Below are 17,229 nucleotides of genomic sequence, written 5' to 3'. Positions count from 1 at the left end.
CAATTGCCCCAACCCAGTAGAGGGTTATCCAAATTATCAGGCAACATATTAAAATAAAAAAAATAAAAAAGTAATCACCCACGAAGTAACATATTTGGTTACTCGTAAGCTGGCACTAGGTGTATGAAACAGAACGCCTGTGTTTTATAACGACTGTCGTTTTTCAGCCAAGCAAGGATAAAGCAAGTTATATCCGTTCATTCATTCACTCATTCATTCATAATGATAATAGAAGATGCAGATATATTTTGTGGTGTTTTTATTATAGTTGAAGCAATGAGATTAAAACCAAGCAAAGAGATTTGAAGCAAAGAGATCGGTTTTAATCTCTTTGGTTGAAGTAAAAAGCGCTGGATGACATTATACGTTGTACACTAATAATGTGAATGCTGTGTTGGTTTATTGTAGATCATTCTTGCGGTAAATGTTGATCAAGCGTCTCCATCGCTTGTAGTAACTTCTTCTACAGCTGAAACGTAAAGTTATGTATAGGATAGGTTGGGGTGAGAGTGTCCATGTTTTTATTTCGGTTTATATTGTCCTTTTTGGTATTAAACAAAAAATATTTACAAAGTTATCCTCATAACTCTCAACGAGCGTTGTTGGTTGTTAAAACACGATTGTGTAATAAGGGATATTATAGTAGGGTGGGGGAAGATGGGACACTTTGTCAGACGAGACTTTTTTTAATTTTCTTTTTACGGACCCCCATTTAATGATAATCAGGGAAATAAGGTTACAGAATTATTCGACAGTATTATCACGACTTTATAAAACGCTCGTCAAAGCTGATTACTGTTTTTAAATATTAAAAAAAAATATGTAAAATAGAAACAGTATACTTTAAACAGGTAAAAAAATGCGAAATAGTAAGGTGCTATTTTTTAATGCTCGCTAAATGATAGTAAGACCGAATTTTTATTTTATTTTGCGTGTGAAAACGATTAAACTATAGTTTCATAGCTTCATAAACCAACCTGGAATATTTCGTACAGTTTGATTTTGTCTCATAAAACTAGTTTTAATTTTGTAAAAGAATACAAGAAAATAGGCAGGGGTCAATATGACTTTAATTTGAGATAAAAACAACAAACAAATATCGGTTTAACATTATATATATGAAGTTTACATGGCAAGAAACTAGCACAGCCTGTTAAACTCGGTAGGTTAACTACAAGTTTCAGAATACTGCTAATGTAAATATATTTCAATTTAGAGTCCCATCTTCTCCCACATTGTAGTTTTGTATGTTTTCATTGCCAAACTTTGAAAGATTTCCTTTTAATTTAGTAATTTATACCTCAGGGGGTTTTCAGCTATAAGATACTGATATAATAAAAAGATAATATTTTAAAAATATGTTCGAAATTTGGTCATTTGCACTTGGTGATAATTTAAGAAGCTATGGCTTGTGCCAAAAACAGAGTAGTAATACCCAATTTGTAGCAAAAATAAAAACTTTATCTATGGTTATTATCAATTTTCTGTTATTACAAGTTCATATACATTTGTAGGATACAATATTTATCCATTGACGTTCGAACAATACCCATTGTTATGCAATAATATATAATGTATAGGTAACATGTTAAAAACTATAGCAGTAGGGCATGAACAAGAATGTTTAGACCTAATTTTCAAAGCGTACAGTATTATTTCGTGTTATTTACGTATATATTCCTATTTATAAATAGGTACACGTAATAATCAAAATTAACAATGATTTTAAACTGTCCCATCTTATCCTGTGTATTTTCGAATTTGTAAAAGTTCACTTGTTGTGCGGATTGCTAATCTCCTCGTGCGTTGTATTATATTTTAATAAATTGTTGTCGATTGATAAAGGAATGATAGTACTAATTCGTGGTATTACCCAAAAACCGTCATCTATTTTGATTTTGGAAATATTTGGCAATAGGCCTATGTGCTTAAGTGTCCTATCTTCCCCCATTGTACTATACATGCCTACGCATGGTAACTCGTAAGCTGGTACGTGGTGTATGAACACCCGTGTTATAACGACCTTTTTTCGGCCACGCGAGGATAAAGTAAGTTACACACTCCCTCTATCATTCTCAACTGTTTATATAGTGAGAGTAAGACATAGGACTTTTTAAATCATCCTTCATGGGTAACCGTTTGATGATGGACCAAAACAAATGTTACAGTATTATTCGACAGTATTCTCACGGTCCAACAATTTAAAGTGCGTGGCTACTGTTGTTAAGTAATAAAGTTCGGTGTTGAACGAACATAACATTTTTTATTTGGCAATATGTGCTTAAGAGTCCCACCCTACTATATAACCAAACGTGTGTTAAATGAATATCGCCACAGTCCGTATTTTCGTGACGTTATACCAAACATGTTCAATCCCCTATACCCTTATATAAAATACTCACTGTCATCTGCGCAATATGGACTTGGACTCCAAATATAACTGGATCCGTGTCCCTCACAGGTACTATGTCGGTTCTGAGGCATGTAACCTAGATTGCACCTCACTGTAATGACCGAGTTCAGACTGTAGCCTGATCTCCATGGACTGTAGTTTCCATTCCGCAACGTTGGTGCGTTGCACACTAAAATATGTTTTATAGTTTAAAATCTGGGATTGGTAAACAAACATTGGAAAAGAGAAACCCCTTATCTAACTTGTTAATATTTCTTCAGTTGTAAGCATTGTAATCACACAAGTCTTTACCTATTCAATTATGTTTATACAGTATAGTGGGGTGGGGGAAGATGGGACACATTTAAATCTATTTTATCGTCCCATTTGGTAGTAAACAAAGAACATCCAAATATTTGTAAAACTATATCTTCACAACTCACAGGGGCCGTTGTTTATTGTTTAAAACACGATTGGGATATTTGAATAATATGTGCTAAAAAATATTCAATCTTCCCCACCCTACTATATATAAACAGTGGGCGTGTTCAATGTTTGTCCCCGCATCCCGAATTTTCGTGACGTTATACAAAACACATAGGCCCTCACCCTTGATCACCGACACGACCGCACGATGGCGGTGGCATCCAGCCCACGCGCTGGTTGTCGAGTTCAATACCATAGAAACCATATCCCCCACAGGTACTATACATGCTTTGAGGCGCGTAACGGTATCATACGTAACTCTTATGACTGAATATCGACTGTAGCTTGACTTAAGTGGGCTGTGAGTTCCATTCACTAATCTCGGCGCGTCGCAGAACACTAAAGGTGGTTTTATACTTTATAATAATTATAGATTTTTTTACAAAATACTTACTGTCACGGTAACAGTATGGACGTGGATACCAAACGTTTTCCAAACTACAGTAGCTGTTTTTGTCTAGAGCTTTGAAACCAGTACTGCACGTCACTGAAATGACTGAGTTTAGGTTGTACCCGGGGGTCACAGCCCACTATATCTTGGTGGGTCACATCTAAATGTTGGTGTTTAATAAATATTTGCAATTTTGAACTAAAGTTGAACCGGCATTAAGTTAAGTTTCAAAAAAGAAAAATATAAATATCTTTATTTTAAGTAATAGGTATAACAATAAATACATTTTGCAAGGTGAGTATAAAGACAAAAGAGTATTAAACAAAAAATGAGTATAGATAACCTATACTATTACAGTGTGTTTGTGTAAACCAGACTTTAGTATAGCGTATGGTAGGTTTTGATATGGGGCATATTGGGACAGTTTTTTAAATCTTATAATATGATATAGTGTTGCAAAAACAAGAAATGTTCGGAAAATATATTCGAAATTTAGTCACAGGCACCCAGAGAAAAATTATGAGAAGCAGCTTTTTCCAAACACATCAGTATCGCAATACATAACTTGTGACAAAGATACAAACTAGAGTATAAATTTATCTTATTATAAATTTAAATGCATTTGTAAGATACAATACTTATCCATTGATGTTGTAACAATACCTATTATTGTTTGAACAATACCATTTTTTATACAACGATGGCGCCGTGGCAGCATGTTTAGCGCGCACGCCTCCAACCTAGAGGTTACGGATTCAAAGCTCATCGCCGCTACCTTGGACAAGACGCATAACGACACTTGCTTCAACCTAGTGATCACTAATGGGTTGTTCAAATTGTCAGCGATATATATAAACAAAAATAAAAAATCTTTAAAAAGCAATCACCTACAAAGTTGCATACGTATGCTGATGGCACGAAGTGTATGAAACAGAACACACGTGTTATAACGACTGCTGTCGTTGCCGTGCCCTGCGAGGCTATAGGTAACATGTTAAAAAATATAGCAGTAGAGCAAGAAAAAGAATGTTTTGACTTAATTTTCAAAGCGTACAGTATTATTTCGTGTTATTCACGTATATTCCTATTTATAAATACACTTAATAATCAAAATTAACAATGATTTTAAACTGTCCCATCTTATCTTGTGTGTTTTCAAATATGTAAAATTTCACCTAAGATAAAACTGAGATATAAACATGAGAAAATAGGCAGGGGTCAATACGACTTTATTTTGTGATAAATGCAACAAAAAGTATAGTTTTAAAGTTATATCTCTAAAGTTTACATGACCAAGAAACTTGCACAGCCTGTTAATTTCGGTAGGTTTACTACAAGTTGCAGAATACTGTAAATGTAAAAATATTTCAATAGTGTCCCATTTCCCCCCACACAGTACTGTAGTTTGTAGGTTTTTATTGCCAAACTTTAAAAGGTTTGCTTTTAACTGAATAATTTATATCTCAGGGGTTTTTCAGATATAATATAATATGTTATAATAACTAGATAGTATATGAAAATTATATTACAAATTCAGTCACTTGCACTTGAAGATAATTTATGAAAAGTGGCTTGCGCAAAAACAGTGTGGCAATACCCAATATGTACCAAAAAAATAATATATAACGTTTAACTAAACAATTATGTTTCTATTGTTTTTGTTCCTTTAGTCGGTGTGTGGATGCTCTACCTCACAAGTATACAGACTGTATACACGCTGTTTTGGCGCTGTTTCAATCGTTTGTGAGATTAAAAACGAAAAATAGCAGTCGTGAGGATACGGTTTTCTAACTCTTTATATGATCTTTGTTAACTATCAAATTAAACGAGAATGAATGAAAAGGTGTCCCATCTTCCTTGCCCTCCTATATGGCCACGCGCAACAGCAAGAAACGAATGCAACTTTGTGGATGATTGTTTTTTTTTGTGTTTTTTTTATCTATGGTTGATAATTTGGTGACCACTGGGTTGGAGCAATTGTCGTTACGTGTTTTGCCCAAGAACACATACGCCCATAATGGTAGCAGCGTCGAGCCTTGAACCCATTACCTCTGTGCGTTAACCACTATGCCACGGCGCTTGCAAACGGCGATGGTGGCAAAGTTTGTTTACAGCAGAGTCCGTATATATACGGACTCTGGTTACAGTTGTGCTACACACGAATCTTTTATTTTAACATTAATAAACGTGTTCTACTCAAAGTCCATTGAAATCATAATTTGATTTTACCATAGATAGACCAAAGATAGACTAAGTTGTCTATGATTTGACTTAGCTATCTTGCAAAAGAACAAAGATGGTGGTTTTGGTTTCCGTATTGCATACTACATGCACGATATACTTCGGGCAAATTTGCCGGTTCATTAAATACGCCGACTATTTCCTTGTCACTGTTATGTCATATTTTTGTTCGATTCCATTAAAGTTGTTGCTTTTTGTAGACGACAGGTGAATTAAAATTAGTTTGAGCTATTTAAATGGTTTGATCATTGGTTCACTCGAGGAAAACCCAAGAAAACAGGGAAGCTGGTAACGAATTATTTAATGTTGGACTGCCTTGATCTTTAATAAACGTGTTCTACTCAAAGTCCATTGAAATCATAATTTGATTTTACCATAGATAGACCAAAGATAGACTAAGTTGTCTATGATTTGACTTAGCTATCTTGCAAAAGAACAAAGATGGTGGTTTTGGTTTCCGTATTGCATACTACATGCACGATATACTTCGGGCAAATTTGCCGGTTCATTAAATACGCCGACTATTTCCTTGTCACTGTTATGTCATATTTTTGTTCGATTCCATTAAAGTTGTTGCTTTTTGTAGACGACAGGTGAATTAAAATTAGTTTGAGCTATTTAAATGGTTTGATCATTGGTTCACTCGAGGAAAACCCAAGAAAACAGGGAAGCTGGTAACGAATTATTTAATGTTGGACTGCCTTGATCTTAAAGAGAAAGTTTAGTTAAAAACATTTCACGATCGACCAAGCTTCAAAAAAACACACAATGGTGTAAGTGGTGTCATGCATGCTATTCTGTTATCCATTAATGTATTTTGTTGATCCTTTATTTTGATTTCAAACTTGTGCATGGAATATTGAAATGTGTCTTAAACCATCATTCATTTTAGTACATGCAATACTTCAGCTGAATAAAACTAACTTTAGGTTTTAACAGCACCCACTTCGGATTGCAAAAATTAGCAGACAGAAAGAAATACTCACAACACAATATAAATGTTATACATATATATTATACCTTATAAGCTTAAAATGTTAAAAGGAATCTATCGCACAAAAATAGATCTAGTGCAGCATTATGAACATTTCCGTACTAACATGGCTTGGAAAAAAAATTGTACTAGTGTGGCTTGGAAATGCACGCTTTGCATGCAATTTTTGATGATAGCACCGGCCCACTTAAAAAATAGCCATCTTGATCACGCGAGATCTCCTATTCTGCAGACTGGATCCTGAGTATGTGGCACATACCCCATGATTTATATGACACCTTGGTGCTTCGTTAACAATAGTATAATGTTACAAGCAGAATGGCAATTAAAAAATTTGTTAACTGATACTATGTCGTAAACTCGTAACAAACTAACAATTAAACAAACATTTTGCTTGTTGTGGAAATCTTTATCACTGATATTGGACTGCTATTGCTAGCACAGATGTTTGTTGATTATGATATTTTTAGTGAGCAAGTTATATTAATTTTACCCATTCTTCAAATGACGTCATACTATGTAACCTATACAATAGTGTCCACTGTCTATTGTTGTTGATAGTGCAAAACAATAAGTGATTTCTTTTAAAATGACGTTCCTGTTACTACCAGGAAGCATGTCAATGTTCTACTATTATATAGAAAACATAACAAGGAATATTTAACTTGATATTGATATTTGGATTCATTGACTAAGTTTAACTAATATTCAATGTAGATACGTAAACTTTAGGTATTGACAATGACCCATATCCTTTATTTGTTTATTGTGAGATAGTCGGTTCTTGCTTTTAAACTTGTACAGCAATATTCAAATGACATAATGAAACAGTTCAAAACTCTAACACTGTGGAAAAGGGTCAGATTTGATGACTAATGGGTTGTCCAACATTCAGCCATACAAAAAAAGAACCTGTAAATGCGTGGTACTGGTATATAACTAAAAAGTTAAAAAAAACATGTTTTAAGTAAAGTACATATGTGATAAGTAACTAAGCACAAGATAAAACACAAAACAAGACCCTGTTACGCAAAAAAAGTAATTGACAAATTGTTATTCATTCATTTATTCAACAGTAAAGCTTTCATATAGAGTAGCCTACACAGTACAGTGTTGAATTTTTTTATCATGGAATATTCTTTACCTCTTCAATGCAGTTTGACAATGAATGACATTTTATGTCAGAGTATGTGATTATTTTAATTGCTTTTTAATTTACAAAGTGCCGAAAGTGTTGTCACATCTTTTTAAAAGGCTCAGGCTACCTCTTAGTTTTTATATTTTATATCTATTACATCAATTAATATTAAAAACTATTATAGTGAGGAGCCTATGTCAGATGAAAAATGCCTTGCTTCTGTGATGATTTACGATGATGGTGAGAGAAAATGGAAAGCTGCAGGAAAGACACAGGGATTGTCATCAGTTTGTATATATCGTCATACTCAAGAAAATACATTTCGAGTTATTGGGAGAAAAGACCAAGATGGAGAGGTATATAAAACGTTTTGTGAGTTGTCTTTATACTTTGCATTTTTTATTCTCTCACACATGGGCTGCCCGTTGTCTTACCGCTAAATATGTCTTGGTAATTTTAATTGCTTAGACTAAGATATTTGGTTTCTTTACAGGTGGTCATAAACTGTGCAGTGGTGCCACAGCTGAAGTATAACAGAGCAACCGCCACATTTCACCAGTGGCGTGATGGAAATGGCACAGTGTATGGATTAAATTTTTCAACTGGACATACTGCCGCAGCATTCGCTGCAACTATGGATGCTGCTTTAGATGCGTTACGTAATCCAAGTATGTACTAATTACTTTGACTTGTATGTGTCGTCAGTGTCGACATGTAGTGTATGGAACATCCATTGAGATCTATGTCAATTACTATGGGAAAGTTTCCACATTCATGTGTTGTTAATTTGAATTAAATCTGTGTGGCTCTTATGGTGTAGTAGTCAGTAAGGAACTGTTCAGAAGGCTGCAGTACATGAAGTTAATTCTATAAACTTAAATGTATAAATGGGCCTGTATATGTAGGCAATAAAAGAAAAGGAAAACAGTTTTAGATTGATGTTTATTTTATAAAGATGGATTCTGAACAAGCGGAGGCAAATTATTATTATTTTTTTTTTGATCTTTCATAATTTCATTTTTAGTTGAAATTGATGCTGTAAGGTGCATGAAAGCACTCTGTTATAAATTTTTGTTTTGTTCCATAAACATCATATGGCAGTGAAATTTGAAGTTTAATTCAGTAAATTGGTTTACTCATTGTGTGGCAAAAACTTTTTTCTTTGTATTGAGTCATGTCTGGTGTGCGCTCGACTGCTACTATTACTTTATGTAAGATGATTTTGTTTTATTTTATTATATATATATAGCTAGTGTATAATATATATATATATATATATACATAATATATGTATATGTACTATAAATGTGTTTTTTACACAAGTTTTAAGTGATACTAATCATACTACTGTACTGTCTAATAATTAAACACCAATTTACATTTTTTAACTTTGCATACCAACCTGTAATCTAAACTAATGAACGAAGGTAATTTGCTAAAAACTACAATGTAAAAACTACAACGTATTGGTGGCTCATTGTCATAACACCTATAAGCATTGGTCAAATTAAAAGACATTAGTAATTTTTTTAATTAAACAGATCGTATTATATAAAAGTTATGTAGACTTAGATTAGTGAATATATTTACTTTTGGTAAACACACTTTTAAATATATATATACAAAAATCTATCTTTGTTTTTGTAACTTTACTTTCTGATTCAGTTTCTCCTACACTTCGCCGTCGTAAATGTTCGGACGGTTCTTCTTTTCCTTCTTCTTGTGATGAGATCTTTTGTTTACCTAACTCATGTCACTCAGGGTTTTGTTTTAATGAAAGTCAACCCAGCCTGTTGTTTGAATCATCTCCACAACCTCATTTATTTAAATCTTCAAACACGGAGTCAAACCCAGCTTTAAATAACCATGATACTGATACCCATCAAGCAATAACAGATCTCATTACCTATAAAAGGGGTGATTTACACTCATCTTGTCCCAACTTAAAAGATGGCCCAAATTCTGGAACATTGGATAAAAAAGTGAACAAATGTCAACAAAAAGATGAAACATCATTTAACAATTCAAACTTGTGCCACGTGCAACAAAATCTGCTTCCCCCTAAAAATTCACTTCAAAGCTGTCGGTTAAGAAATATTTCAGTTCCAAATATTCACCATAAGATAAAATTGAGCCCTTCTGTTGCAAGAAGCATCAAGAATAATTTTCCCCGTCAAGTTCAGTCACTTCCCGGTTCACGTAGCAACTCACCAACACGTGTTGATTCATTGCGCTTACCACATGAGAAAAGTCGTAAATCTTCCGTTGGATCTCGAGTGAAAAGTTCTGCAATCAACACAAACAGCAAACACACTTATTCACCTTCCAATATTTCATCATATCAACCTTTACCTCATTCGGTGTCAGATTCATCAAACGAATGTTCTGTTGCTCCACTAAACACAAATGCTATTCCATCTTCAAATATTTCTTCCACACCTTCATTCCAACTTCCTTTCCTTCTGCATGGAGTTCTTAATGAGATCAAAGCATCAGTTCCACTGGTTGCTGCTTATGATGATTCAGGTTTCATGGCTCGCATGTCAATCTGCTTTATATATTTGTACATTCGCTTTAAAGCAAGGGCTTTATATTACTAACATTTTCCACTTTACTTTTCTCCAACATGTATTGACAACATGAGAATAATCTGTGTATGTGGTCTAGTGGTCACATTGCATTTAAGATCTTGTGATTTATTAGTTATGCTAAAACAATGTTGAAACAGTAAACTACACATGCATATAAGTGCTGTATTACTTTTGTGTTTGTGTAAAGTAAACAAAATGCATTTGCTTTGGATTTGTTAGAAATGTTGATAGTGTTTGCATGTATTAGCGCGTGCACATGTTGAATGTTCTAGAAAAGTTAGCGATAACTGATAAGGCACAGAAAAGAAAGTTGTTATAAAGTCTTTCCTTCTTTTTATTTACAGTATTCTACATAACTAAAATTTTTTAAAGCCTTGTCAAAAATATCGATAATACGATTGTGCTTGTAAATAATATGTCTTGATAACAGTATATTTACCTAAGAAATGGGATGTGATAATAAAATACTTTAATGTTTTATTTCACAGAACCTTCTGGGCCGTCACCAGCAGAACTGGAAGCCCGAAGGTGATTATTTGTTTAATAGGCTAAATAATATAAATATGTTTTCTTATAATATTACTTTCTTTCTTTTAAACTCCTAGGTCGTTATTTGTTTGGTTGAATTGGTTTAAGCTCCTGTTTTGTTTGGATTGGTTTAAGCCTGTTATAGTAAAAAAAAACATATCTACTGCATGGTTTCACAAAAATGTATTTTAAAAATATGTTTCTGTGTTAAAGCTTTGCTATAAATTTGTGTTTAATATTTGAGACCATGCAAAAGTGCAAAAATCCTGAAAATTACTGATTTAGAGCTGGAACTAAGTGTTTACAAATTTAAAATCCTAAAAGATATATACTTAGCTTTGTTAAAGTTGTAAGATGCATCTGTAAATTGGAAACTTAACATTGATGATTCATGTCTCCAATGAACCAAAATGATTTCATAACATATGTAAATTTACAGAAGAGAAAAGGAACAGCTTGAGAGGCAGAGATTGGAAAAAGAAAGACAAGAACGAGAACGAAAAGAAAATGAGAGGCTGGCAAGAGAGAGGGCGGAATCAACAGGTAATTTGAATATATTAAAAACCATTAAACCAAATTAACCAATACATTCCATATTAACGATTCTAAGGGCATCGCATGTATGATTAAGGGGGCCATAGGAAAATGACATGACAAACTGTCTTATAAGGTATGAATGGGATTATTAAATGAATTCGTTTAAAAAAAGCACAGGCGTTTAACCATTTAAAATGCAGAGGAGGATAGAATAGATTAAGAAATTATAAGCTGTAATGTTTTCTGATTAATCTAATTAATGCAGTGCAGAAAACTCCAGGGCTGTTCTGCCTTGCCATCACAAGTTTGGCTCCAATGACTAAAAATAGGTTGCTCTAATTTATTAGTTGGCAAAATTTATTTCGTTTTATTGTTAATTAAATTGATGTATACCATCACAGCATCGCATGGAGGTCCTCCAGCTCCCCCTGCTCCTCCTAGTGGAGGAGGACCTCCCCCACCACCTCCTCCTCCATCTGGAGGGGGAGCCCCTCCACCCCCACCACCCCCGCCACCAGGGGGGTCTGCTCCCCCACCAGCACCCTCTGCAGCTGCAGCTTCATCTTCTGCCCCAGCAGCTGGAAGTTTAGCTGCTCAACTCCAAGCTGCAAAACTGAAAAAAGCTTCTGTTGTGAGTATTTATTTTACGATGTTTTAAATAGCTTTTTACGTAATACTAATTTTGAACTACAAGAAAATTGGTTAATTATATAAAATCATTTATAGGAATATGAAATTTTATCAAAGACAAATTTGTATTAAATGTTAAGAGAATGTTGTATAAATACTTCTGTTTATATATTTATAATGAATTAATAAAATATACCAATATATCTGTACGTGATTTGTTTTCTATTTTAATTTCTGTGCTATGTTTATCTCGGTGACGTGAATCGTGTATTTTGATGACATCATGCTATTCCTGTGCTAGCATGAATCATTCTAGGAAGTACTTCGAATCAAACTGATTATAGAATTGTGATCTATGGCTTGTGTAGCATTGTATTCTGGTTTACTTTATATCATTCATAAATGATTTCCTAATGAAACATGTTTAAAACTAGTTTTAACATTAACTTTGCACGAATTTTTACTATTGTGAAACTTTGTGTGGTTACTGCTTAGTAATTAAAGTTTTATTTTATTTATGTACTTAATGTAGCTATTTTATATTACACTTTTAGCTAATTGGTAAAAATAACAATTTTAATGTAACTTCAAATTAGCATACTGCTCACTAACATGTTGATTGCAAAACAGTCCATAGTCTATCATGTGTAATGTTAATTGTTAATCATTCTTCCATTTGTCGATCAAGTAGTATGCAAATATTGCAGGCTACTTCATTGTATGCAAATATGACTGAGGTAGAAACAAAATAAAGCAACTGTTAAGCTGTAACTGATTTTATGTTTTTTTTATGTGAAAACTTTTAAGATATTCATTTAGCTTTATACTGTCTAATCCTTAACGATTATTTTACAAAATCTGGTACATCTACTTTAGTGCCTGCGTCCAGGCCCGAGGTATTAGGTTCAAGTCTTATCGGTGCTATTATTCTGGGCGTATGTGTCCTTGGCAATTGCTTCAACCCAGTGGTCACTTATGGGTTGTCAATTCTCAGGGAACATAAAACATAACATTCATGCTGTCCTTGCTCTACCACGGGAGGACAAATAAATTTTATTCATACACATTCCGGTAGTAGCATACATTCTTTAATATTAATTATTGTACATTCTTTTTCAGCCACCTCCGGAAGAAAGTGCTCCAGTATCATCTGGTGGTGGAGGTGGTGGAATGGACATGATGGCGGAGCTACAAAAGAAAATGCAGTATGTTCATTTTTTTTTATATTTGTATTACAAATTTTTTATTCATTGTTTTGTGTTTTTAAAACAGGAGAAGACGCGCAGCCGCTGAAAATGGCGTAAGTTTTATTTTGTGGTTAGTTGTTGATTTAATTATAGGTATTTTTTCTACTTTTCTACTGAAAAGGAGTGTTTTATTTGCGTTAGATAGCAGTTTGTTCCACAAAAAATATTTCAATTTAATTAGGAATAAGAATTGAGTATCTATTTGTCCTATATCACCATTATTAACAATGGCTGCCACTGCCAGTCCCATGACATGATTTTTTTTCTAAACATATCACATATGTTTATAAATACCATTACCTTTGTTTCCTGTTCTCCCATCCTGTTAACTAATCTGTATTAGGATGGTGGAGGAAATAAACCATCTGCTGCTATCACTCCAGCACCCAAACCTGTTGCTACTAACGGTAAGTTTTTATTTCTAAATAAGACACCAATAATATCACTTTTATTTATATTGTAAATTACCTTTTACATTTATACACTATATTGTAAATTACTTTACACGATTGTGACTTTTTAAAATGGGATTTTGTATTTACTTGCACAAACTAAAACTTGTACATTTTCGTTTTGAACAAATTGACAACATTCGTTTGCTTACTGCTAATTACTAGTTTTGAAATTGAGTAAACATTGAAACAGTGTATTTTTCAGCTTCTTTTTTGATAACATCTGTGTTATACATGGTTCATTAGAAGTTTTTGCAAGGTGTCTTGCATTTTGCAATATAGCCATAAAATTTTAATATATTTGGCTTACTAGCAAAAAGTAGACGGGGGCCCCGGTACCCGTCAAATATCGTCGTTTAGAACAACTGCCCTATGCCATTAGTACCATTAAATACTTAAAACATCAGTATCAATATATACTTTAACTTTTGTTGTGGCGCGATTTATTAAGATCAGCCATACCTTAAAATTTATTGTTTTCTATGCAAACCATTATTTGATAACATCGTAAATTATTTTATGTATATAGCTTTACAGCAGGGCTTAGTTTTGGATTTAATAAAATAAATTTGTGGTCAATAGAAATGTAAACCAGGAGAGGTATATTGATATGATTTATGTCATCTACATTAGGTATATGATAACACTGAAGGCAATTCCTTATGTTTTATATTATAGCCATTTCATTTTCATTGCTATGCTAGTTACTCATTTAGGAATATTATTTTGTTTAAGTTAAAACAAATTGTTTTATTCAGCTGCTGAAACAAAGCGTCCATCTTGGCAAACTAAATCTGCAAATGCATCAACCACTGCTAACAATGCAAGGTATCTAATAATAATAATTGTTGTTCATTTATTAATTGCATATGAAACAAGATCTGTAGTTTGAGTAAGTGAAATCAGCAAACATGTCATCATACTTTTTTAAAGTGAGATCATTTCAAATACAAGCATTTTTATATGCGCTCACAATAGTAAAGATAGCTGTATCTATATGTTTTTTACTTGATTTATAACTCTACAATAACTGGTGATGTTTGAAATTCACTTAAAGAATCAACAGAGTTGCATCTTTGAGACCACATATAATTTATTAGTTAGATTTATCAATCTATTAAAGTTGTAGAAAATTTAATGTAAGTAAGTATTTTATTTTTTCGTTTTGGAGTTAGTAATGATATGGAAAAAACTTGTAGTTCGGAGTCAAACACAAATGAATTTGTTTTACTTATAGACAAAATAGTGTAATTAAAGCCCCACCTACTACCAATAGACCAACTTCTGCTGTATTGGGAAAGTAAGAAGTCCAATTTTATTTTTTGGAGAAATCTGATTTCATTTGTTTCTCCTGAATTCTTAAGCATGGTCCCTGGTTTTCCCTTGCACGCAAAATTTCTATCTTAACACTTTCAACTATGTATAGATAAAATGATATTTCGGTAATGGTATTGAGCAATGTAGCATTAAATACATTTTTTTCATATATTTATTTTAACCAAATAAATCGAGTTCTGTAATTATCTTTACTATAAGGTTATACTTAAATCCCCTTCTATTTTTATTTTATGCTTTGGTGATTTTATGTTTCTAGTTTTATATGCAAAGTTTAATAGGTTGGTGAAAAAACAACAACTGTTGTATGTCTTTGATTTTGCCAATTTTAAAGTTAGTCAAAAGTCAACCAAAATACAAAATGAAGAGAATCCTAGCTTTTTAGGCCAAAATTACAAAAAGAAAAGTATAAATACTTGTTTTACCGCCCTATATATTTAAAATGAGATGATATTCATCAATTACATGAGGTATTATATGGGCATGTTACCCAAATGGAAGAAGCAACTTTTTCTTGCGTTGCATGTGTATAATTTTAATAAAATTTGAATGTTAAGGTATTCTTTAAAACATGCTTGAAATATGTTGTTTTCCACTCTTCATAACAAAGTGAAATTAATCGGACTATTTTAATTTTACTTTTTTTACTACACTATCATGGGAAATGTATCTAGATGCATTAGGACATCTGTAGACTGTATCGTCTGTATGTGTAACTTTTTTAAGCAAGTTATTTTTGTAAAGTGAATGAAATAAGATGTACTGTACATTCTAGATCCTATTATTCTCAGGTGTTCCCTCACCTACAATTTAAATCTATAGTTACATCATGTGTGTTAATCGTATTTCTAGTACTTTGTAAAATTTGCATTAAAATGTTTTTTATACAGAAAATCTGGAAGTAGTGGGGATTTTGATCAAATGAAACAGGTAAATTTTTTTGTTTTATTGAAATTAAGGTTTTTGACTTTGTGGGTGGAAATTTAAAGAAATTTTTTTAAAGGAAATTTTATCGGAAATGAAATCTGAAATGCAAAAGATGAAGGAAGAAATTCTACAAGGTAAAAATTAATTTACTCTAGCTATCGCACTAATATCCATAGCAACAGTAGAACTGTAGAACACATAGTGTGATAAAGAAATTTCGAGCCGTTGGCCTGCAGACCTATTGGAATATGTATGTTATAAAAATGCGATATAAATGTTTTCATATTTCTACAGCAATCAGAGAACTGCAACATTGAGCAATGACACCAGTGCCTAACTATCCTGTGTGGCTATCATGTAGAAAATATACCGCCAATAGCATTTTCTGCCACTTTTACTCAACTGTGTTTTTAAAGTATCGTATTACACGAAAGGGTATATGTATATATTACATTCTCTTACTCAGTTAATTAACTTTCTAATTCTTCCATTTTCTACTAAATCAGTAATGCTATAAATCTGTTTCTGCACATCTCTTTAATCTGTACATCCACCATTATCTGGTGAACTATTTTTCCGTAATCAATTGTTCATCGCATAGAAAGTTTGCTTGGTTGAAAAATTGTCGTTTATGTTTGCTTTGCGATGAATAAAACCTGAGCATTCTATATTTTTCTTCTCAGTCTATATGCACATTAACTTGCTCTAAAGATTTCTAATATTATTCAATTGTATTCCTAATCATGTGTAGCATTCCAAGCCTGTATCTACATCTCCAATGCTCTAATATATTATTACATTGCTAATCGGCTTATGCTTGCTGTTTTAATTAACTTTATCCAAGCGTTAGGTAAATTCTGCTCAGTCTATTGATGTTATTCTCCAACTTGTGCCTTCAAAACAAGCCTCTAAAGGGTGCTGTTTTAGAAGCTTTGGCGCATTTGCATTCTCTCCTACATGCCACGTTTAAATTGTTACATTGTTTCCCAAAAATATAGCTTCATGGTGAGTTTTAATGTTCATGCAGTATTGTAACCCATGCTTACAGGACCTTTTATATCCAGATTATACTCCACACCACATGCCTAATCTGGTTTTATTAATATTTTGGTTTTTGTGGTGCATGTTTGGTTACCAAAGTTACATATTTGTCCTTGTATATTAAGCTTGTGTTTTTACAATCTATACATATGATTTTGAAATCTAATAGAGCAGCTTGCAATGAAAATGGATTTCCAGTTTTGTGTAACATGATTGTTATCTTGGTGTTATATATCTGTATTTATGTACAGTTGACAATAAATCTCCCATTATGCGGTGAGTGTTTAGTAAAGGAACTG

General features: G+C 32.9%; 1 protein-coding gene across 5 annotated transcripts; it reads left to right on the top strand.

The window, feature by feature from the left end:
- Positions 1-6,056: 6,056 nt before the first annotated feature.
- On the top strand, positions 6,057-17,210 carry LOC149728075 (uncharacterized). 5 transcript variants are annotated; one of them, XM_089889238.1, is made up of 15 exons: positions 6,057-6,283; positions 7,827-7,998; positions 8,136-8,310; positions 9,308-10,168; positions 10,722-10,761; positions 11,201-11,304; positions 11,700-11,929; positions 13,048-13,133; positions 13,201-13,228; positions 13,519-13,582; positions 14,386-14,455; positions 14,865-14,927; positions 15,853-15,892; positions 15,966-16,023; positions 16,184-17,210. In XM_089889238.1, the coding sequence occupies exons 1-15, from the start codon at positions 6,279-6,281 to the stop codon at positions 16,204-16,206; spliced, it is 2,019 nt and encodes a 672-aa protein (XP_089745364.1). In that variant the 5' UTR covers positions 6,057-6,278; the 3' UTR covers positions 16,207-17,210. The 5 variants fall into 5 exon arrangements, with proteins under 5 accessions (XP_089745364.1, XP_089745365.1, XP_089745367.1 ...); XM_089889239.1 differs by lacking the exon at positions 14,865-14,927 and having other exon boundaries at positions 6,058-6,283; XM_089889241.1 differs by lacking the exon at positions 9,308-10,168 and having other exon boundaries at positions 6,064-6,283.
- The last annotated feature ends 19 nt before the right edge of the window (positions 17,211-17,229 follow it).

This window comes from Ciona robusta, chromosome 11 (genome assembly GCF_009617815.1).
Source record: "Ciona robusta chromosome 11, ASM961781v2".
NCBI lineage: Eukaryota > Metazoa > Chordata > Ascidiacea > Phlebobranchia > Cionidae > Ciona > Ciona robusta.
This window is presented reverse-complemented; position numbering and strand designations above follow the sequence as displayed.

Coding starts and splice junctions, on each gene's coding strand:
- LOC149728075 (XM_089889238.1), top strand. Junction 10,169..10,721: donor TGCTGCTTATGATGATTCAG/GTTTCATGGCTC, acceptor TTTATTTCACAG/AACCTTCTGGGCCGTCACCA. Junction 15,893..15,965: donor ATTTTGATCAAATGAAACAG/GTAAATTTTTTT, acceptor ATTTTTTTAAAG/GAAATTTTATCGGAAATGAA.